Source organism: Canis lupus, chromosome 14 (assembly GCF_011100685.1).
Source record: "Canis lupus familiaris isolate Mischka breed German Shepherd chromosome 14, alternate assembly UU_Cfam_GSD_1.0, whole genome shotgun sequence".
Taxonomy (NCBI): domain Eukaryota; kingdom Metazoa; phylum Chordata; class Mammalia; order Carnivora; family Canidae; genus Canis; species Canis lupus.
Window position 1 is genome coordinate 36,107,782 of NC_049235.1, and position 24,973 is coordinate 36,132,754.

General features: G+C 38.9%; 1 protein-coding gene across 2 annotated transcripts in view; it reads right to left on the reverse strand.

Annotated features, from left to right (window-relative positions):
• Positions 1 to 24,973, reverse strand: part of RAPGEF5 (Rap guanine nucleotide exchange factor 5) — a 229,878-nt gene that overhangs the window by 50,326 nt on the left and 154,579 nt on the right. Inside the window, exons 10-11 of one of the 2 annotated variants that reach the window (XM_038557080.1) lie at positions 21,641 to 21,756; positions 21,102 to 21,190 (exon numbers count right to left, since the gene is read on the reverse strand). In XM_038557080.1, coding sequence (XP_038413008.1) covers positions 21,102 to 21,190; positions 21,641 to 21,756 — 205 coding nt within the window. Of the gene's footprint in view, positions 1 to 5,918; positions 5,926 to 21,101; positions 21,191 to 21,640; positions 21,757 to 24,973 lie in introns of those variants that run through there. The other variant, XM_038557081.1, reaches the window with a different exon arrangement.

Consider the following 24,973-nt stretch of genomic DNA (forward strand, 5'->3'; position numbering starts at 1 on the left):
ATATTTTGTTAAGGGCTTTGACCCAGAAATGCTTTCCCCTAAGCTACTACCATATTTAATATTCAACAGCATTTACCTAATTATCTCCCTGCCATAGAAATATTAATTAAAATAAAAACGAGGCTACATAAAAACATTTCCAGTTAAAATCCTACTGAACAGCTAAAAATCCTAATGAAAAGAACAGATTCCCAATACCCTTCATTCAAATCTTTTCCTATTTAACTAGCATATTGTTATGAAATTTTTCTTTATATAAAGAGCTTTCCCGTACTCTTTTCCAGCACTGGTATTTTTTTTTTTTTTTTTTTTTTTTTGCTGTGGGTGAAAGTAATTGAATGATATAATCAAAATGACACACTTCAAATAAAAATGCATTTTATAATAGCCATGTATCAAAAAAGCCTGTCCCATGGTATTCATAGATATTTTTAGAACCACAATGGCTATATAAATGATCCCCTGAAGACTATTAGCCAACAATAGCCATTTAGAAAGACTAGCACATCCTCTGGCATCCACATTAAAACACTATAATTATCTATTATACTATATAGTGCTTAATTAACAGTAATTTAAGACTCTAGGCAGAGAAACACCTTTGTGTATAAAAGTATCTTTCATTTAAACAAATTCATAGTTGCCATATACACTAACATTCTGAATAAAAACATACATTCATTTTGCTTTTTAAACTCTCTGAATACCTAGGTATTAATATACAAAAATCTTTCCTTTGAAATTCTATTCATTATATCAATCACTAAATCTAATCCCAAATTCCTGGCTCATCACTGACAAAAATATTCAGCCATCCTTTTGGGAATATCCCCTCTACTCTCCTCAAATAAAAAGAATATTTATGTTGTGGCTTTTTTAGATACAGGAAGTACTCTTGCAGTATTAAAGAAACATGCTACTAACAGTCAAGCAAATAACAATTTTAAGCACTAGGTTCACTTGAAATAAAATATATCAAGTTTTAGTCAAAATCTAAAGCTTTGATAGAAATGGCTCTAAAATTCACATCTACTATTCACCATAATGATGTTAATACAGGACTTTTCTCTCTCATCTGTTACTGTTTTAATTTTAAGGTATAAGAAAAGAATTGTCCATTTTTACTTGCTTTTACTTAAATGTATTTTTCTTTTATGCATAAATTAAAATATTTTCTCATTCTCATTTTTACTGTACCAAGCACTAAAAACTTTCATTTATTTCTGCAAAATACAAGTATTTCTAGAGCATCCTAGAGTTGTGTCAGATGGACTAGTAATGGGTTTGGTACAGATCCTTTTTATAGGGTTCTGTTATGTAAATGTAATTAAATCAGAAGAACTGATCTAAATGTTTCAAAAGGTCTAAGCTTGATGCCTTTTATTTATTTATTTATTTATTTTTGGTGTAAGTGAATTGCCAAGAAAGCAAATAATAAAAATTTTGACAGGTAACTGCCTATAGTTGCTACTTAAACTAAGTATGGTAACATGAGTATTCAACATTTCTACAGTGACTCTATTCCCTAAAGTACTGTTAGCAGTTTTGTTTCACCTGTATTTCTACTTCAGATGCAATGGAATTTAAGGCACTCTAAAATATGTTCTACTTAAACTTTATTTCGAGAAGCTAAGAAAAACTTTGTGTTTGAAAGGTCTTGTTTCTGGCCCCAGAATATTACAACTTGTCATTATTTTTTGAGAAGCAATGCCAAAATGTGCCATGTAATTTGATTAAGCACAAATTAAAAAAAATAATGTTCATGTTTGAATCATAGGTTAAAGTGCTAGGCCATTAAGAGCTATGCTTCTTTCTCGGTTTATTTTACATTTCTGAAAGTGATATTCAGGGCCTCAAATGCAGCTGTTTACCACAGCTTTTAAATTCACTCAATTTCTGCATATTTTTACAATTTCACCAGACTATTGCTTAGCCATTCTAAAATGACCCAATCTTGAGATCTAATTTTATTTTTCAGTATTGGTTACATAAGAAATGCTTATTCATTTAATGCTGTGTCTACATCAAATTTTAAAAGTCACCTCTTAATGACAGGAGTTTGGTTGGCACTCTTCAAATAATAAATTCTGTTTTTACTATAACTTGAAAAATTTGGTTTTTGAATTCTATCATTCTTTAGGAAAGAATGATTTGAATACAACAGGAATTATGTTCTGAACTATATCACATTACACATCCTACCTTTTAAACATGGCACTAGAAGGAACATGGACTAATAAATACAAGGCTTGCCTACGTTCTCCACACCAAGGGTCATGTTTGCATGTCGGGGCGGGGGGCAGGGAGAGGTGACAGGTCCCATGAGCTCCTGCTGTCCCAGCCCTCAGCTGCTCTCAGCTCCTAGGCACAATTCTAATTATTACCCATTTGTGGCTCATGCATGTGTCTGCTAAACCTGCTGAGAAGCTTAGAAAACAGTGTGAAAAGTACTAAGGGAATCAGAGAGCTGAATTTCTACCTGGATAGCCTTAGGCATAGTCCTGAACCTCTCTGGGCCTTAGTTAAGTCAGCTATAAAGTAGATATGATATCCACACCTAGCAGAATTATAGTCAGGATTAAATAGATTAGTGTATCTAACGCCTATAACAGAGAACTTGGTATACATCAGGCACTCAGTAAGTACCACTTTTTCTTTACTTTTGTAAAATAATAGATCCTGTCCCAATTCTCCAAGTGCTACCCATCAACCAAGAAAAATCAAGAATTGAGAACTGATTATTTAGAAGGCATTTGTTAAGGAACTTGGGGGCAAGAGACAAAAATGCACAAGAGTGATCCATGGCTTCAAGCTCATATTTAGGGACTTGAGACTTTATCCCTATGAAATGAACAAAGGCAACATTTCAACTGGGCAGCACCAATCCTAAATGTTCTAAGGACTGAAGGAAACTCCAATATGCCAGGGGAGGTTTTACCTGACCTCTGAACTTTTAAAAAGAATCAGTGGATAGGAGGTAAAATAAATGTGAGCAAAGGAGTGACTGTGTGTATGTCTGTGGCTGAGTCACAAACCTGTGGCCTCTGGGCCGTGTTTAGCCCTTAAAGATTTTTTTTTTTTTATGTGACAATACTTAAAAATCAGAAGATGTGTGGGCTCCTGAGTGGCACAATCAGTTAAGCATCTGACTCTTGATTTTGGCTTAGGTCATGATCTCAGGGTCATGAGACCAAGCTCCCTGTCGGGTTTTCTGCTCAGTGGGGAGTCTGCTTCAGATTCCTTCCCTCTGCTTGCCTCCCCCATTCACTTGTGCTCTCTCTAAAATAAATAAATCAATCTTTAAACAAAATGAAGCAAACATACAAATTAGCAGATTTGGCAACACCAGGTCCACATCTCATATGGCAACCATGGTTTAGTGCTGAGTTACCCTTTCCATGCAGGGTACACTGTTCAGTTTATCACGGTTCTGCCCTCATGGGCTTCACTTAGTTCACATTAGAAGTCTATGGACAGGTGAGTTTTGTAAATCTTGGTCTATGGTATAGTTGTGAAATAGTAAAAGAAGAGATCACAGGTTTAACTGAAAAAGTAAAGCTAGAAAGTAAGTTAGAGCCAATTCCTGGAGGGCCTTTAAGCCCTAGAACAAGAAGCCTGGGGCTTGTTTTATAGGAAAAGGGAAGTGAATGGAAATTTTTCAGGGGAGAAGTAACAAGAGATACAGATTACACTTGCCACATCAGGACTGTCAGACTGGATAAAGGAAGAATGAGGAGAGGGAGGATGAGTTTACTTTTATTGTATTTTATTTATTTATTTTTTAAAGATTTTATTTATTTGTTCATGAGAGACACAGGGAGAGAGAGAACCAGAGGGAGAAGCAGGCTCCATGCAAGGAGCCCGATGCGGGATTCGATCCTGGATCTCCAGGATCACGTCCTGGGCCGAAGGCAGGTGCTTAACCGCTGAGCCACCCAGGGATCCCAGATGAGTTTACTTTTAAATACACTAAGCTCAAGTACCCTAAAGCTACTTTAAATGAAGATACTGGGCAAAAATATCAAAGACCAGAGCTAGCTAAAGAGGTCTGGATGATTACGGGAACTACCATATAAAGAGGGTGGCTGAGACAACATAAACTCTCAGATACAATCCTAGGGAGTTGCAACCAGGGGATTGAAGGTTGAGCTGGGATGTATATTCACATTTGAGTAATGCTAAGAGAAAGATGAGTTCAGGAAGGGGGAAAAGAAGAGAGAGAAACAGGAGACTAGGGAGACACAAGCGAAATAGAATCCAACAAGGAAGGATGATGGAAAACAGAGTGGATCATGAGTTTCAGGAGTTGCTGGAGGGAGGCTGATCAGCTTTCATCCACATTCAAAGGCCACTGGATTTGGTGTGTGGATGGTCCCCGTTTGATGACTTTGGAGAAATGCCCATTAGAAAATGTTATGGGCATACCTGAGTTAGACTAGAACGAACTAAGGATATTCTGACAATCGGCCCTCACACCATCCAACACAGTGTTTTTCCCCAAAGACTCTTCATGTAGGTGTTACAGCTCACTGATTAGTAACAGCAGTAGCTCTCACAAGCCGGGAGGAAACATTTCTTCATGATCAATCCAAGTATCACTTTATTTAACAATATAGGTTAGAATGTGGGAAGTGTCACAGCTATGGAGCCTTCAACACCAATCTGCCAGTATCTACCAATAAAAATTAATACCCAGTTGCAAGATTCACTCAGTCTCACATAATTGACTCTCAGAGTTGCTCCATCTGGTATGATTAACATCACACAAGGCATTCTTAAAGATATGAACTGTGTTCCTAAATGTTTGTCAACTCAACATTCCGAAATTCCATGAAACCAAGAAAAAATTAAACATTAAATCTTAAATTAGAAGTCTGGAGAACAGTTATTTGAAGCAATAACTCTAACACTGGAATCAACTTAGGACACAGTATGGTATTTTTATCTCCCAGGGATCAAGAAGAATGTCTATTATCAGCTTTCTTCCAAGACTTGAAATAGATCACCATTCAGAATGTTAATTTTTCCACCCTGGTCACTGTGAATCATTATCACTGAATTCAGATGAGTAAAATTTTATTTTTTGTCTCTACATAACAGAAATTCTAGAGCTATAAGAGAGAAGTTATTTTCCTCAAAGTTGAGCAATAGTCAACTGCCTTAGTTGAATGCTAAGAATGGTAACTACATATATTAAAGATAAAAAGATACCCTACCAATTTATTGATTTAAATCAAACACAACTAGGCTGCCTGGCTGGCTTAGTTGGTAAAATGTGTGACCCTTGATCTAGGGGTTATTAGTTCGAGCCCCACATTCGGTGTGGAGCAGACTTAAAAAATGAAAGCTTAAAAAAAAATTAAACACAATTAAAGACAACTCAGCCTCTTCCTAAACAATCTGGCACAAGATCTTGTACAAACTGAAAATGTCCAATATGAGAAAACTTACTTTTTGGGTAAGTTTAAAAATATTTCTAGGACAAATACTTCATCCAGTGGTTGAAAACAGGAACATTTTTGTGCTCTGGGTTCCAGAAGAGTCATTGGAGTTGTTTTCAGTACTGAAAACATGTAGCTGCTTTCTTTCTCATATGGGTGAAAGGGAGACTTGTGCTTTAGGGTCATGAAGAAAGGTTTGGTCACAACCACTGAATGAATACCTATTACTTGGGGTTGAGCCCTGTGTTCACTGCTTGGAGAAGGCAAAATTTTAAGGTCTCAACTTTCACAGGGTTTGGAATTTAATCAGTAAGATCATAAAAGGACTACATACAGCAGCCTCTAAGCCCCAGGCTGACGAATATTCCATTCATGGGAATGTGTGCAATCTCTACCTCCGCCTCCCACCCTAATCCCCCACCCCCACCCAACACACATTTTAGTCCTAGAGAGCCCCAAATTTGCTTTGAACAACACCTGTTTCTTAGTGTGCACCAGGAAGCCAATGGCAACTTTGATGGGCAATGAGGAAAAGGAGGGAAGGGAAGATAGTGGCTACTCTCTTTGAATGTAACAGAAACAGTCACCCTCTACTGGCCACATCCTGTGTGTTGTACCATGAGCTTAACCCACAAGGTCGGTGCTCCTCATGTTCTTTCTAGGAAGCAAGTCTTACACTCTACTCTCTCTTTGTGGGATGATGACACCAAGCCTGAGCTAAGTAAGGTAAATAACTACTGAGTTCTTGCAAGTTAGTATCAGAAGGGGCCTAGGTCCCAGGTGGGCTGATCTCCAGCTCTGAATTTCACTGTACTCTGCTCTTCTGAGGTTGTGAATCCAAATGGTCCATACCAGACATGGAGGTAATGGATGTGCAGGAAAGTCACCAGACTCCTGGTTTGGGACAGGGAGAAATGCCACAGTTACAGGAATTTTGTCTTTGTATTGGCCTTGAATTGCCAAAAATGCCCCTGTTATAAAGTCATTTTTCATCTATACATTAGCATGCTGGAGTTTCCTTCATTCCTACTCAAATTTAATTTTTTTATTTATTAGAGATCACAGAGGGAAAGGAAGAGGGAGAAGCAGACTCATCACTGAGTAGGAAGCCCAATGCGAGGCTCAATCCCAGAACCCTGAAATCATGACCTGAGCCAAAGGGAAACACTTAACTAACTGAGCCACCCAGGAACCCCACAAATTTTATTTTTATTTTCTAGCGAATACTTGGGAAATAGCAAATAGCTATAAGGGATCAGCCAATTTCCTTTCCTTTCCTTTTTTTTTTTTTTTTTAAAGATTTTATTCATTTATTCATGAGAGATACACAGAAAGAAGCAGAGACACAGGCAGAGGGAGAAGCAGGCTCCATGCAGGGAGCCTGACGGACTCGATCCTGGGTCTCCAGGATCACGCCCTGGGCTGCAGGCGGCGCCAAACCACTGCGCCACCAGGGCTGCCCCAATTTCCTTTTCTAAAGGTAGAACTATCACAAGGAAGAATTAAGATAAGATAGTCCATACACAAACTCCTAATGCATTTAAGTTTTTTGTATTTTGTTTTTGTTTTTTAGAGAGAGAGAGAAAGAAAAAGCACCTGCGTTCATGTAGAGCTCGATGTGGGCTCCTTCCCACAACCCTGAGATCATGACATGAGCTGAAATCAAGAGTCAGGCACTTAACCCAGGCACCCTACTTTTAAGATCTTTTAATGGCCATTTATACATGTTTACATATTTTAAAGTTGAAATGTAAAGGCAGAAACTGAAATAATTTTTTTAAATGGTCAAATCTTAAAACTATTCCTTTCCTTCATTACAAATACTGAGAATCATTGGTCACATTTTATTTTGTCCTCTCTTTTCTAAGTGAAAAAAATCTCACTTTTACATCAAAGTCTTGGCTGTTCCTCACCTCAGTGATCACCTATGCCTATTACTCCAACATCTGGGTAATGAAGCTATTAAACATGTATTAACTGTCATTGGTTAAGATATTTTTGTCTTTTGTCTAAAGGTAACTCCTTTGTCTCAAATGGTTCTAATAAGTCAGTTTTATTTTGTTTCAAAATAAATATAGTACACACCTAAGAACATTCTTTAGGCCTTTCACGTAGCATTGAAATGACATGATTCGGGGATCCCTGGGTGGCTCAGCGGTTTAGCGCCTGCCTTTGGCCCAGGGCGTGATCCTGGAGTCCTGGGATAGAGTCCCACGTCAGGCTCCCGGCATGGAGCCTGCTTCTCCCTCCTCCTGTCTCTGCCCCTCTTTCTATGTCTATCATAAATAAATAAATCTTAAAAAAAAAAAAGAAAGAAATCACATGATTCATGGTTATTTGCCCCATAAAACAGGTATATACCAGGCACTTTATTTTTTATTTTTATTTTTTTTAAAGGCAGACTGCCACGTGCAGCGCCTCATTTGGATGTGTCTGGAGTCTTGGAAGCTTGACTACCCTACGTTCTCCTACAAATGGACCTTGAGAGCTTGTTTGGAGGTTCTAGCAGGGGAGCGCAGCTACTCGTATACCCTTGACCGAAGAACGGTCCTCCTCTATTGGGGATGGTCGTCCTCTTCGACCGAGCGCGCAGCTTCGGGAAGGACGCACATGGAGCGGTGAGGGAGGAAGGGGACACCCGCCTAGCCAGCCAGATCAGCCGAATCAACCCTGGCGATCAATGGGGTGACAGATGTCGCAGCCAGATCGCCCTCACATCCTACCAGGCACTTTAAGAGTTCTGAAATATCACCAAGAATATAATTATATACTATAAGCTATTTTTATGAGAACAAATTTAATGTATGCTATTGTTAAACTTCATTGAAGCTATCATATATGAAATATTTACTATACATTGTATATGTTTTCTGAAAAATATTTCTAACAACTTATAGGGAGAATTTTGGAGTGAAAGATGTAGAATTCTCAAACATGAATTCAGTGGCTCAAATCAGACATGAGAAAGGTACTTACAGTTAAGTACTTTTTTCATGCTAATAATAGAGATTATTGTCATATTCAGTTATTGAGAAGGGTATAAGAGCTAATCCAAATCACTTTATAGGCTTTAAAAAATGATTATACAATGCTTTATTTTTATTTATTTATTTATTTTGTTTGTTTTCAAGTAGGCTCTGTGTCTAGTGTGGAACCCAATGAGGGGCTTGAACTCATAATACTGATATCAAGACCTGAGATTGAGAGTCAGATGCTTAGCCACCCAGGTGCCCCATTATACAATGCTTTAAATCACAATATATTTCAATTTCTTTGAAAAGAAAGAAATATAGTTATGGCCTGGGATCTAAAGTATCAAAATAAACTAACATAAGCTTCCATTTATAAAATTACATTTCATTTTTCATTTCTTAGGAATCAAACTTTACTTTTTCTTGGCCATATTGCTCTCCACACATATTAAAAACAAACAATATGTTCCCAAGCTTCACCTGCAGCTAGATGTGGCTATGACTAAGTTTTGGTCCATGGGATAAAAGCAGAAGCCATGTGTGAGGTAGACGTATTCTTGACTTGTTCCACCTGGACTGTGTGCTAGCTAGCATCCATCTTGGTTTATGAGATGAAGGTGAGACTCTAGGGATACTGAGGCAAACAGCTGGAAGGAATCTCAGCCCTGGTTGATTGCAGAGTGGCCTTAACACTCTTAACAGCACTACATTGCATTTCTCTTATTTTTATTTTCACACGAGAGAGAAGTATAGTAATACCTTGTTTAAGTTACCATCCGGTTTTCCGTTATATGCAGCCATGCCTAATAACAATTAATATATATATAAAGAATTGGTGTGCTTCTCAAGTTTCTCTATTATCAAGAGCAGGCAAAGTATATTTACCGAGTGGTGAGTATTGTGCATTTATCCTGATCTCACTACTGTGGATTTCTAGAATATGCTGATGAAGACACATTTGTCTTGCATGTTTTTTTTTCCCAAAGAACAAACACCCTCCCTAGGAGACTGTAAAATAGAGTAAATTGTCATAATAAATCTAAGACAAGCGCCTGCATTATGCCAATCAGCACTGGCATAACTTGAGCTAACTAAAATATTTTTACAAAAGTCAGCACGGTGGTAAATAAAATGGCCTGCAATGCCTTTAAATTCAGACCAGACTGAAACAAGACACAAGAGGTCACATTTTATATGTCTAACTCTGGAGAATAAGATCCAAAATTAGAATGAAAATATCTTCTCTGGGTTCTCTCTTTTTTTTAAACAAACACATGACACTATTTATGGTATATTTAAACCTACTACAGAAAAACCAAATTTGTGATATCAAGTAAGACAGGAAGAAAATTTAGGGGAAAACACTTAATTTGCTTTAAGTGCTATGCAAATCTCTCTTCATAACAAGTATATTTAAGGCACATTGAAAGGGATATAATTATTGAAGTAGTATACCAGATGTTTTAATATTAGAACTCCTATTTATCCTGAGTCCTGATATATACAACTCATTCATCAAAAACTATGCTTACTTAAGGCTGAGAATTTAAGTAGAAATACCCAGCCAGGTATGCAAAAGGCATTTTTAACTTGCACTTTTCATCTTCACACTAAGTGAAGCTCATTTACAGGATTAAAGGATTTAAAAGATTCACAAAGTTTCTGGTATGCAGAGAACAGACAAGAACAGTAAATCTGAAGCCGCAAAGGATACAGAATTGCTCTAAAAATAATTTCCTAGCACTATTCAGATTACAATAAGATAGATATTTTGGGGATTACAAGACATTTTAGTTTTCCACATTTTCTGTTCACTCATATTTAACAATTCCATCTAATTTCATATTTATTGAAAGATTTGGGGGAAGGCTTGCCAGCCAAGTAGCAGTCTTATGTATAAGGCAAAAAGCTGCAAACAGAATGAAAAAAATGGTTTCAATTGTAGAGCAAGAAAGCCCCAAGGGCAGAAAATGAGGATAATGGGAAATGGGAGGGGAAGGTTATAATGAGAAAGACTGCAAAAAGAAATGAGAAAAAGCCCAATTATAGGTATGTTAAAGGCAAAAATTCTCCTGCTCAAAGAATATTCCTTTCAGACATGTGCTTGTCAATTACAGCAATTCTGTGGCACTGCATCCTTTCAATGAAGCAATAATTTGATTGAAACATGCTGTGAGAGATTAACATGCAGTGATTATAATCAACAAATTGCCATTCACGAACATTTCTTCCTCACACTTAGGAGACTACCTGAAGTACACACTCTTACAGAAAAATCACTTTTTTTTTTTTTTTTTTCTGATAGGATGCTGGTTTTGTTTGAGGAAGGTGAGCACAGCATTTTAAAATGCAGACAAGGACATCTGATTATCTCACTTTAAATTTTTCGTAGGTCTAAGGAGATGATGACACACAGGATCTCTGAGACAGAGAAAGAGAAAAGAGGTTTTTTTCATCTTATAATATTGTCTTAAATAGTCTCCAGTAACTTTAGTTGCTGATGTTACAGTAAAACTAAGGTCTTCCTAAAATTACTAGATTGTCATCTCTACTGACATAGTATCTTGTCTTCCATGAATTTTGGAATATGTTGCTCCTTCCAACTTGCTACTCTAAAAAAACCTGGCTTATATCACACATTTAAACAAGTTTCTAGAAATAATAGCTGGACACTGACAAAATTGTGTTTGCACTAAAGTATAACATTAAATATGCCCCCAAACCCAAAACTCACTAGGAAAATATGGTAATTTTAGAAACCCTGAGATTTGAGAACAGCTTTTTAAAGGAACAAAATCCCTCTTTCTTTGAAAAGAACAACAAAAAAGAAACAATTTACAAGAACAGAAAAATCAATATCAAACTGAGAAGCTATACTATAGAGATTATTTTTTTTAAGATTTTATTTGAGAAAGTGCAAGAGCATGTGTTAGAGGGAAAGGGAGAGAGAATTTGAAGCAGACTCCATGCTGAGCGCAGAGCCCAATGTGGGGCTCAATCTCATGATCACAACATCATGACCTGAGTTGAAACCAAGTGTCAGCTGCTTAACCGACTATCCCACCCAAGCACCCCAGTACTACAGAGATTCTTAACAGGTATACATTGGGAAGACAGATTATAAAAATATTTTATTTATTTGAAAGATCTAGAGAAACAGAGAGAGCGAGCACGTATGCACACAGCACGGAGAGGGAGAATCAGGTTCTGCTGAGCATAGAGCCTGATGCGGGGCTCAATCCCAGGACCCCAGAATCATGATCTGATCTGAAGGTAGATACTTAACCAACTGAGCCACCCAGGCACCCTGAGACTAGATAAATTTAAGCCAATATTTTATTCCCACAATAATAAAGCTGAAGACTCTCAGGGCCTTATGATTCTATGTGAACTTTGTATCATATCAGACAGGGCCTTTACAGTTTATACTTGAAAATATTTTAATTTTATATATTCAGATTCTTCAAAAATTGACAATTCATGTACACTTGTGGCAACTTTCCATGTACCAGAGTATTTTATTATTTGTTATAAATTCTCTAGCCATTCTAGGAATTTAGAAATTTACTGAACTACAAAGAAATACCTAAGGTTTCTAACAGTGTGTCAAATTGGGCATATGAGGAGAAGGAAAAGCAAATAAAATGTAAATAAGGAAAATAAAGCAAATAAAATGTGCAGAGGTGAATGAGGGAGAAAGTCCATCTATTTCTATATCTTCCATACTGATTGCAGTTTACATAGAAATTCCCTCATGGTTCATGGATTGAGGACATCAGCAGCAGGACTGACTTTATAGAGACAAGAGTCACAGGTGAATTTCATTTAGACTATAGTGTGAAGGAAACTCAAAGACCCTCTATCTCAACTCCAGGCTCTAGGACAATATCTTCACTCAAACGATCAGAAAGTAGTCGATATTTTTCTTTTTTTCTTTTTGATATTTTTCTTAACAGTATTCAGAGGGTGCCTAGTATAGAGGTGCCTGGTGGCTCCAGTTGAGTGTCTGCCTTCAGTTCAGGTCATGATCCCAGGGTCCTGGGATCGAGTCTTGCATGTGGCTCCCTGCTCAGTGGGGAGCCTGCTTCTCCCTCTCCCTCTGCCTCTCTCCTGCTCATTCTCTCTCACTCTCTCTCAAATAAGTAAAATCTTAAAAAAAAAAAAAGTACTCATAGAACAAAGTCTAGAAACTTGTTGAGATGTTCAAATTTTTCACTATTTGTATAGTTAAGAGGCTTAAGATTTAATTACTCAAGTAATTCTTGCTCCTCATGTATCTCATTTTACATTTTTTTATCTTCAGATCCTCTTGAAATTAATTTTCTGTAGCCCTACAACATTTTAGTTTGTTTCTGCTGTGCTCTAGACTTCTAGTCGAACACAAAGTATTGGAAGAGGTCATGTGAATTAAACATGAAAATGACATAATTAAAAGAAATGCATTCCAATGATCTGTTCTCATTCAAACCAGAGATTGTGTGCCTGGAAAGTATGCTGTACTCCTACTTATATCTTCATCCATTACACACCTTCCTTTGCCCACTGGTTATGCGGTAATGAAAACTTCCACATTTCCATTATTAATCAGTGCATGTTAATGACCTTATGCTTCAGCTCTGTCTCACTTCATTTCACCTTGCTTCATTACCAACAAGAGTATTAATTAACCCACAATCTACTGGCAGCATAAAAGCATCAATTCCCTTGTTATCATACATAATATCACATGTTTAAAGGTGGTACAAATAGATTAGTCCAGATGATGAACACCTCAAATAAAGTCCAGAGTCAAAATCTGATTTTTAACCACTTCCCATGTGAGCAGTCTGACAAAGCATCAATTGGTATTAGGACTTCTTCCTCCACACCCCTTCTTTGGTAACCTCAGTGAAGCAGTCAGCTCACCAGTGGCCATCCAGGTCACAGCAGGGAAACCAAGAAGCAGGCCTTTGTGCTGAATATTAAGAGTGCTCTTAAAGTAGCTACTAAAGCTCTTGATTTGGGGTTTATAGCTGGGGTTGAATGGTAGATTTTTACTTCAATTATGCCTTTTATCCATGACTCTAGTCACTAGGAAAAAAAAAATGATCTCTGAGATAAAGCCAGAGATACACCTGAGTTCATTTCCAGATTCAAATGATCATTCTATTTGTGAAGCAGTTTAGGTAACTTCTTTCTACTTTAGCTTCTATATCCATTTAGTTAGAGACAATTATCCTTGTACTAAGATCCATGGAATGGAGAGGACTTTGGATAAATGGAGGGTTATCTGGAGTAACTTTCAAATCCTGGCTCTCCAATCTGGAAGGGTCCTCAAACAAAATGTGGCCTAAGTCCTCTGCTTTCATAAATGAGACAACTGTGAAGAAAACTTCCACACAATTCTAATACCTCATCATTTGTCAATATTAATTTTTAAAGTCTCCCAATGCTCAATTATGGCCGGAGAATACATCACATTCTCCATATTTGCAATAGGAAGGGAAGCTAAGAGAACTGCCAAAAAACCAAACCAAAGCAAACCAAAGCAAACCAAAGCAAACCAAAGCAAACCAAACCCAACCCACAGTACAAACATTATACAGCAGAGCAGTAACTATATTCTAACACGAACACTTTTACTTCTTGGTCTCTCTTGTCAGCACTCGGGAGATTTTCACTGTCACCATGGATAGCTATTTCAAGCTTTTGCTTTATCTGGAAAAGTAAGCCTTCATTGAACAGCAGTGCAATGCATCTGAGGCATACCCAGGGCAGCTGGAGTTGGTGCTAATGAATTTAGTCTGCTGTTGACTTTTTTACTAAAGCATGTCTACAAACAAAATTAACCTGATATTTAAAAGTGGCAGTTTCATAAAGCTGAAGAAGACCTCAGAAGGCAACCTAGTCTAGTTACTTGTTTATGAAAAAATTATTTTCACAGGTCAAGATGGTAGAAGCCTGATATCAAACATTTTCATGGATGCAGATTCTATGGCTTATAGTCATAGCTAGCACCAATCCAAGGATATGTATACATACTTCAAATTTCTTTTCTTTTTTTTTTCTTCAATTAAGTCTATTTCCTTTGGTTCTGAACTTCATTGAATATAACCAATAGTTTCATGTTAATTCTTGAAAATACCCTTTTTTGTTTTTTAACAAAAACAAAATGGAGCCCACAACCCTGAGATCAAGAGTCAGATGCTTACCCAACTGAGCCACCCAGGTGTCCCTTGACAATACTTTAAATACATTAAAATATCTTCAAGCTTATTTTTAAAGTCTCATAGATATAGTTATTATAAAATACTGCCTGTAATGATTAGCATTTTTATTTTTTTGTGATTAGTATTTAATATCCACCATTTCTCTATTTGCTTTTTTGTCTGAATCTCTGTATCCCCACATCTAGGACAGAGGAGTGTTAAAGGTATTTGTAGAGTGAAGGAATTAATTTTTTCTAAGGTATTCATTCATGGGCATACACGAATTGAGTAATTAAAAATGCACAGTTGTATTTTATCATAGCAGCAGTGTATAAAGTTAAAAGTAAAGAAATTACAGGGGGATGGCTAGTGTAAGAGACAGGAAGTAGTATATTTCACCGCTGGGGTGAAATACACACTGCCACTTTTCCACGGCAACAGACTCTTTCTGAATATCCCAAGATGGCTTGGTAATACAATTTTGTAAATGGATTTCACTAGCAGGTGATAAATCAAAGCCATTCTTTGAAAATGTTATAGCATAATTTTTCAAAGAGCTTAAGAAGTTTCCCATTGAACAAGGTTATACACAAACATATAAATCATCACCAGGTATGGCCACTGAGCATTGGGTTCCAAGCTTCCTCCTCCATCAACATTCTAACTGCCCTACGAATCCAAAGAAATGGTGCAGTAATGTATGTAATACGAGGGTATTACTTGTGTAATGGCTAAGTGATGTGGTGATTTCAGCATAAAAGGTTCTGGAAATTTTCTACATGAATTCTAAGGTCTTTCCTCCAGATCTAGAATTTATGGTTCTGTGACATTTTAAATTCCATGGTTCTGTGACATTTGGAAAGAGGTTGATATAGATTCCTTTCAATCAAGGTGTTTTAGTGATGAAAGATCTCTCAAAGATCATCTTTTGTATGACTTGCTTAAGGTTTCAGGCTAGTTTATTAATGGAGCCCAGATCTGGGACTCGAGATCTCAGAATCTCATTTTAGTACCCTTTCTACTCGGCTATGTTCGTGTTCTCCTTTCTTAATACATGCTTCTTTGCAGAAGTAAGCATCTTGGCTGTGAGACTCTAGGGCCACCCAGGGATTGTTACAGCACAACAGAGCCCTGGCAAAAATCCAAATGAGTTTTATTCATTATCTATCATCACCTCCTCATTTCAAGGGTTGAGAAATTCAACAGCTGTGTGTCCAGTACCTCTATCTCCTCTGATTGTTTCCCTTTTTTTTCAAAATTATTTGTGGGTTGACCAGCAGTGCAGGTTTGTGAATTTTGAACTTCTTAGGCTGCAGAGGCAGGGACCAGAGGACATGAGGCTGACCAGTGGACATTAAGCTCTGGAGAGGAGGTGGGGAATGGAGGAGAAGTGGAAGAAAGGGGAAATGATATCATAATGCCCCTAACTCTCTGAGGCAAATATATATTTGTAACTATTAGAAACTTGGAATAAATCTTAAAAAGTTGGGGGAGGGGAATGAGATAGAGTCACGGTTCTATCTCCCTGGCTCTCACATCTGGCTCCATATTAGCATCAGCGGGGAAGTTTTAAAGTCCATAAAATTTAGGCTTCATCTCAGGTCAACTGAATCAGAACCTCTGGGGTGGGACCCAAGTATTGGTATTTTTTTTTAAGATTTTATTTATTTATTCATGAGAGACAGAGAGAGAGAGACAGAGAGAGACAGAGAGAGAGGCAGAGGGAGAAGCAGGCTCCATGCAGGGAGACTGACGTGGTACTTGATCCTGGGTCTCCAGGATCATGCCCTGGGCTGAAGGCAGTGCTAAACCGTTGAGCCACCCGGGTTGCCCAAGGTATTGGTATTTTAAAAAATGCCCCATGCACCCTTAATGATCAGCCACACATAAGACCCACTATGGCATGTCTATTTGTTACATGCCATTACAGAAATAAAAACAAAAGATAAATACAAGATAATTTTATGTGTATATTAATTGCACAAAATCATGAAGAGTTTTACCATTATCTGAAAATTTTCTGTCTAGCCTCAACAACATTTAGCTCTACATAAACTATGCTGCTACAGTCACTGAGGTCTTTGCCACCTGGAAGAGGAAGCCTGGGACAGAAATGCCAAACATCTTTCCAGAAATCCTAAAAGGCAAGGAAATCAAGGAAGATGTTCACCTAAATTGTCTTCTATCTTTCCAATGATCTTCCAGTGATCTTTCTATGATCAGGAAAAAAGCATTCCTTCATAAGAAATACACACAGAGCACTTAGGACAGGCATGGTGCCAGCCAAGAAGAAGACAGTAAAGTTCATAAAAAATTAGGTGCCTGTCCTAGCTATCCTTAAGTTTCTGTCAGTGCATTGCTCTAAAAAAGCCAGTAAACTGGCAATGAAGATTAACCTTTGGACTTTATTGATTGAGTGAGACACCCCTATAACATAAGCCAGGTACTTTCACAGAGGTTGTTATCTTGTTACAAAGGTAAGGGACTCTGGTTCTCAATGATATGCTCAACCTATGAGGTGCTGCTGAAAGCAGATCACTAATGCTGAGGTGCCCACAATCAAAGCAGGCATTTCCACACCAAGTACCCATCCACGGAATATGCTGAATGACATCCTCATGAGTAACAATACCAGCCACACCTTGAAGAAAGCAGGTCAAGCCCAATAAGAATGAGTTGGTTGGCTTTACCTGTTCCTACTATCCTATTCTCTGTTCCCTTGTTTTTCTTCAAAACCTGTGATCTTAAGTGCATTTACTTCAAAAGGACGAATAAAGAATAAGGAAATGGAAGAAAAAAGAGGGCAGCAAATCATGTTATTTGCTCTTCTGTCCTCCCTAAGGTGGACCTGTCATAATGCAGATTCAGAGAGAAAAATCAATAGGAAGATTTTTCCCTATGCAACCCATCCAATACATAATGTTTCCCCGGCTTTGAACCAGAAGTCGTTATTCCCAACAGCAGCAGCTTTAAACAAAACAGTCTATCTTTTCCAGGGAGGGGAAAGAGTTAAACAGAGGAGCAGGAACCGCTGCAGACCCCACAGACTAGGGCTCGCTGGGGGGAAACTCACTCTTCCAACTCTCCAGCTCCTCTATTCACAACTCCTTGTTTTTCTTTCTCCTTGCCTGCTTTGTAATTCTCCTGGGCTGGAAATGCTCTGGGATGTCTACCCTGTGATTTCTACCCCATATCTGGGAGGATGAAAGATGGAGCTGCTTGATTTTTCTCTACCATTCCAAATATTTAAGCCAGAACCTGAACTTGACAGAAAAGGTAATATTTGAAAGCTGCTTTAATCACTTTCCAGGTTCATAAATAGGTGTCCAATAGCCAGACTCAAATAGTTTTTCCATTTGGAACAATGAAGAATCATTTATTCATTCATCCATTTATTCTACAGCTATTCCTGGGAAGACTCCTTGGGCCTGGTCCTACAAGGGAGGAAAGGTATGCATAGAGGAGATTATGAAAACATTCATGTGTAGATCTATTCACTTGGGAAAACCATGAGTAAGTCGCTTTTAAGCATCTCTAATATTTTTGCTTTGAAAACTCAGTTTGAGTTGTTGATAGAATAACATGAATTGTTGTTTTCTATAGTCGCTTCTTGATTCAGGTGGCGAGAGGATTACATTATATCAATAGCTCTGGCATTCTCCTTCCTATTCCGTTCAATTAAGTCAACGTTTTTCCACTTACACATTCACATCAATTAGTAATCACTTCAAATGCTCCTCTGTGAGTGCAGAAGATCTGTTCTATTGGGCCTTGCACTTACATTTTCACAACTAAGTGACTTTTGTGGGAAAGAGATGGGAAATTACTCACATCTCTTGCTCCGTTATTTTCTCCAGCCTCTGGTGGGTACAGGAATGTAAGAATCCAGAACAGGCTCATCTAGTCTCCAGGAGAGTTTATGTCCTCCCATATACCCTCTTCCTCCTCACTGCCATTGGGGCCATGTGGACGAGCACCATATGGCTCCAGCCAGCCCCATATGGTTCCCTCTCCCTAAAAGGGGTGCTCGAGAACATAAAAACGCTGTTGTATACTTTTATTGCAGCCCCTTCTCATTTTCCTCCATCTGTCTTCCATATGTTTATACGATGCTATTAGGCTCTTGCACACGTAGGCCTTTTATAATGAGGGTTGCCAGCCTGACCAAAATAAAGAACGAGAATTCACCTCTGTCGGTAACAAGGGGCCTCAATTACTTTAAATATGTGATTCATTTAGTATTCAAACTAGGACAAATGAATAACCTCCTTTCTTCAAGTTGCCCATGAAATTCATTTTATTTTTACATATATGATATTTCTTTCCATTTTAGCAACAAAAACCACATAACGGCTTTTCTGTTCTATTTTCTCCAAGTGCTGTAGGTGAAGTTTTGAAGAACCACATATGACTTCACTTAGGCCTCCCTATTACATGCACATCAATCTTTCTCTGAGTTTGACTTTTCATTTTTATAAAGTTCTCCGTTAATCACAGGAAAAGTTGCTACCATGCTTTCTTTCAAGTGTCACTACAAAAATTTGAAGTTTCATGTGTCCTCTGAAAACTCTAAGGAAATGAGTAGGAATCAGGAGAGGCTGACCCCAAGAGGCCTCTTCAAGCTCTGCTGAGGGCAAGCCACTGAGCTCTGGTCCTCTTTGCTTTGCTGAGCACTAAAAGTGACATATCTGATACAGGGCCTGGTGCAACAGTCACTAGACACCATGCACAACACTGTTTCCAGCAGCAGGCAACTCCTGGCATTAGCAAAGTAATCCGAGTGATTTCTCATTCCCAGTGTTAAATACTGGGACTTGCTATGGGCACCTAGGCCATCTTTCTCAAAACAAAACGAAACAAAACAAAACAAAACAAAACAAAACACCACTGACAATCAGAAAGAAAGAAAAAAAGAAATCAAGTGAAGCCTAATACTGGCTTTAATAATTTTTAAACTTACTCATATGACCTAGACACAAAGTCTCACATTACAGACCAGAACTGTGGTGCTATTAAGAAGAGGCAAGCATACAATCCCCTGAAACATCTATCCACATTAAAAGGTGTCCTCTTTGGGGCAGATTATTTGCCTGTAATCTAGTTCAAACCACCTGTGTAAAGCAGTCTGGTAATCAGTACATGGAAAATTATGCCCGTTCCATGATGATTATATCTGATGAAGCGGAACACGGGAATAGTGCTCAAATGCAGAAAATATTAATCAATAGACATAGAAAAACAACTCAGCAAATGCCATGAGAATGTTTTTCTTTTAGCCTGTGTATAAATGGCATTTACTCATTTCTCCCACCTTAAACATATGCAAAGTAAAGTATCTATTTGAATTTTGAGATCAGAATATAACATTACTGTAGGATAAGGGATTGAGTTACTTTCCTTTTCTTTTTTTAACCCACTTACATATTTCATCCAACTTTGTTTCTCTTCATGTCCTTTATAATGCAATTTAGAATCAGACATCAGTTAGGTTCAGACAAAAAAACTAGTGAGACCTAAGGAAACTTGCTCCCACCTACACAGTCATTTCACAATCCTTCCTACAAGGGAAAAACCTAAGGTGTTACTCTGCAGGAATTCAACCTACAAACACCTTTTATTGATGCAGTCAATGTCATGCCAAGTGTGGGCATCACAGGTGCTCTGGTAACAGCAAAAAGTGCATTTCAGTCAGGAGATCAAGTTACAGAATTGAGGCAACAGCCAGAGGCCTATTCACTGGAATAATTGTTCCACGCTGGAACAAATGACAAATTCTGGTGAAGAGAAGTATGTACTTGCCCTTTGGTGATAAAGGAAGCATGGTTAGGTTGTTTTGTAGATGCAGTGGTACTGTTCCCCAAAGTGCAAGGGTGACAAAGCTAAGTGGGTATTTTGCTCCCAGATTAAACAGAAATTTGGACAAGAAGTCTGATCAATAAGACTTCACTGAATTATAGTTTCTGGATTGCGAAGCTGTAAGTATGAATATTCTGCACAGCAGGGCTTGCTCTGAGCAGTTTGTAAATCACCTGGAAAAGGGCAGAAGTTGCTGCTAAGCTTCTAGTTGCTGAGTAGTTACATTAATTGTTGACGTTTCTGCAGAGGCTACTCCCCTCAGCTCAGTGCTTCCCAGAGGCCAGGTGAATGCTCAGTCCCTGGTATTTCTTCCCAACAAACACTGGCTATAGAAATGCTAGCCTCTTGCCAATTGCCTTTAGGTGAGATTTGGTCAAAATTGCCCAAGACACTGAGAACATCTGCCTTCCTAATGTTTTCTTTGTACAGCGACTTCCCAGGTGGCTGCTCAGATCTACATGTGTCCATTTACTGGATTGAAACAAAACAGCACGAGGCCAGGGGGGAGGCGCACAAAGCATATGCCTCTTCTGCCCATGCTGGGTTCCCCTGCAGTGGGAACCTTGCCCCTGAGGGTCCCGACAAGGGGCAGCTGCAGCTGCAGGTCTGGAAGCTGGAGACACCCCCCCCAACCCCCGCCTTACCTGTTTCTTTGTCCTGGACTTCTTCCAGGTGCAAGTCATTCAAAAGGTGCTCCAAAATCTTCTCCGGGGTCCCGGACACGACCACGTATCTGTCAGAGAGCAGAGAGTCCACCGAGTCATCCTCGGTAGAAGACTGCGAGCGGCTGCTCCATTCATCGTCCTCGTCCTCCTCGTCAATGTATTTGAAATAAGGCACATCGAAGGTGGGCAAGGGCAGCTCTGGGTCCGAGAGCGCGGATTCCTTCCTCTCTAGATGAGGGTCAAAGACCCTCAGCCGGGAGCTGCCCATTGTGATCGGCTACTAACAAAGGCATCCCCTAAGAGCTCAAAGATCTTGCCATCTCCGTCCTTTCGCAGGGAACTGAGTCCATCTGGCTGCCAAGAGCTCTGCAGTCAGCTAGAACGCTCGAGAGGCGGAGAGAAAAGAGGGAGGGAGGGAGGGATGGGAGGCAGTGGGAGCGAGTGAGATGGAGCGAGAGAAGGGGAGAGAAGGGGAGCCAGGCAGGGCCGGGAAACGCGCTGCGCTGGGGCGAACTCACCTCCAATCACTCTCGGCGCTGCCGGCCGGGGGGGCCGGGCCACAGCCCTGCACTTTCTTCAGCACCAGGACGTTCCGCTCCTGCTCCGTAACCTGAACGGTCGCCACTTCATCATCCTGCATTCATTGGGGACCGGAGCGACCGGTGGGATGAGAAGGGGAGAGATAATTAGGCCAACAAAAACAAGAACAAAAAGAACCCCCAAACCAAAACAGGGGCTAAACTGAAGCTGCGTTTTCTCCAGTTGCTTTCCACCAGGATTTCTTTAAAGGTTAGGAAAAAAATGAGAAGTCCGGGCAAGAATCTCCCTCTAATGGTGGAGTGTCCAGGCTCAAATTCTACAGACATGTAGACTATCAGGGAGGCATAAAATACTGTAAAAGGAAATGGGAAAAAAAATAACCAAAAGTGGGACTAGGATTCAGAAAGCTCACTTTGAAAACTACCTGAATGACCTGAATTAAGAAATCCAAAGTTCAGAGTTTCAAAAAACACGACATACTAATTGCATATATATTCTCTTTTATCTCATAATGCTTATTAAATATTCACTGTATTAAAACTGGAAAGTCATAAATCATTTAAACACTAAAACAATGAGCAAGCCATATTAAGTAGTTATAGGAGACACATATTCATTTACTTCACACCCTACTTTAAAAGGTGGGCAAAAAAACTACCCATTCTATCACTTGGTTCATTAATCCCCCCAGACGTAAGATGGCCTTCAAATTTATCATGTACGAGTTTTGCCAGAATACAAGCAAAAATGGATCTCTAGTTAGAATCTCATCTAGGCTGAAATTCGCATGTCATGGGTGAGTGCACTGACTTTCTTCACCTCGGTCCCTTTTAAAAAGGAGAGAAGGCTGAACAATCATTCATTTCTGCACACACAGCTTCCACAGCCCAGAGCCAGCGTGGTCCGCTGACGTGGCTCTGTCAGAGTTCGGCTCACTGCTGACCCAGCAGTGTGGAGCCCGACCCTGAGTGATGAACACTTCCAGAGTATATTGTGTGAAATTCTCCCAGCGTGAGGCACCGGGAAGTGGAAAGAAGCCCAGGAAGAAAGAACCGTAAGATGCATGCAAGAAAAGCTAGCTTCTGTATCCCGGAGATTTGAGCAAAAGATTAAAGCAAGAAAAGTTGATAGAAAGTAGGCTTCACCTTAAAAATATCACTTCTTTCAAAAGGGAAACATGCCCTAGAGTTCTTAGCATGTTTCTGCCACCGGCAGAAAATCCAACCTATTATTAGGTGCAAATACTTAAAAAAAGAAAAAAAAAAGAAAGAGTATTTGTTTCCCCCAACAGGTAAAACGTATTAAGTCCTAACTGTACCTTATTAATCAGTTCCACAGATCTATCAGGGCTGTCAAAATATTTTATTCACCTTGCATAAGAATTGAGGCACTAATCTTGCCATAATTGTCAACCAAATCAGTGATACAATTATGACTTCAAATGCTGATGTCCTGATTCCCAAGAAAATGTAGAGACAAAAATACAAATTATCGGTCACTCTAAACAACAATATAATTTTATGATAATTTAAAATATCTTTTAGTGGCAAATAATTTTACTATGTAAAACTGGTGTATTACATTTCAGCAAGGTCAGACGCTCAGTTACTGTGGCAATTAATGTTGGATATTCATTGTTAAACTCCCTGAGGACGGCAGTGTGACTCCTGTAACATGAATACCAATGTGTAATTGCTATCTTTCATTTCTCCAAAGGGGTTCTTTTGTTATCCATGTAGTTGAAGTGAAATAAGGTGGCTGGAGAGAGGAGCATATCTTGACCAAAAAAAAAAAAAAAAAAAGGCAGAATGTGGGTCTGGGATCCTGAGACACACAGAAAAAAATAATTCACTCAACAGTAGATTTGAAAGGACAAAAATCTTTCCCTGGTTTTCCTCTCATCGTAAGCCAATATTCATTTTATATGAGCCTGCTGTCATTCTGAAGTACATTTTACATTCTACATGCACGTGATATATGGCATTATTAACTTCCATGGGCCACGCACATACATATGGATGGGAAGGGCTTCTCTAATGTCTGTGTAACTAATATGTATTACAGGGCTGTGCAGAGAGCAGCCACACTCTGCTGGGCAGGGAAATAGCTGAATCATATTGATGTACTATCAATAGCATCTTATGTCATACTGATAGTTTCCATTTTGAAAACCTGTTAAAAAATAAAGAGAAGAAAAAGCCGAAAAATCAATGTATAAAGGGAGATGTAAGTTATCTAAAATTGCCGTGAAAACATAATAATCCTATGCATTATATCTGGCTTTCAGAAAGGAAGGTAATATGAACGCCTCATGACCCATGCACCCTCATCTAATTGTTCTTCCTGAAAAAGAGCAGAGTACCATGGTAGAGGTTCTGAGTATGAAACTTTGTTCTGGTGCTTGCTTGGTGAAGAATAAAAGTATTTAGAGGTCTAATGATGGAAAATTGTTTAGTGACAAATTGTGAAGTGCAAGTAAGGCATTAAAATGCTTAATTTATAGTCAACCACTCAACAAATGGCGATGGTGTCTTATGGGTAAGGCACTGTGCTGGATATGGAGTAACAAGCAAAGATGAGCAAGACAAGTCCCTTGCCCTTAACTAACAAGTTAATAGGCTCCCTGTCAACATAACTGTGGCTTGGCAAGCATCTGACGATGAGGCCAAATGCAAGAGACAGTGCCAAGGTTGAACCCGTGGGATTTGATAGTCAAGACGACCGCAAGTGACAGAGAATGGCAATGCCATGAAGTGGGACAAAAACATATAGAGACATCGGTTCTGGTGAGACTGATGCATCTAGTTTCAGACAAGTGATGTTTTAGTATCGATAACATATCATGCTATAGATACTTAGCAGTTAGAAATAATGAACTAGGCTTCCAACAGAGATCAGGGGCAGAGACAAATTTGTGAATTATTCAAGTTTTGGGAGTGGATGAGATTGTTAAGGGGGATCAAGAGAGAAAAAGAACTATAAAAATGGAAATAGGGGAAGAAAAAAAACCCCACAGAAAGTTGGGGAATAGCTGGAGAATCAGAGTCTTGAGATTATGAAGAAGTCAAACCAAAAAAAAAAAAAAAAAGAAGTCAAACCAAGATGAGCCAGGAGAACCTGGAGGGCATGGTGTCAAGAGATTTAAGGAAAAAGCTGGTCTGATGCTGTCAAGTTTACAAAGATAAGTTTTTGAAAAAGAAATGACAAGATCACCTTGGTCCGGGATTGAGAAAAGAAGGGTTAAGATGTGATTGAATTGGGGGGGGGGGAAGTGCAGAGATGGGCAAGACCCCTTCCTGGAAGTGCATTAT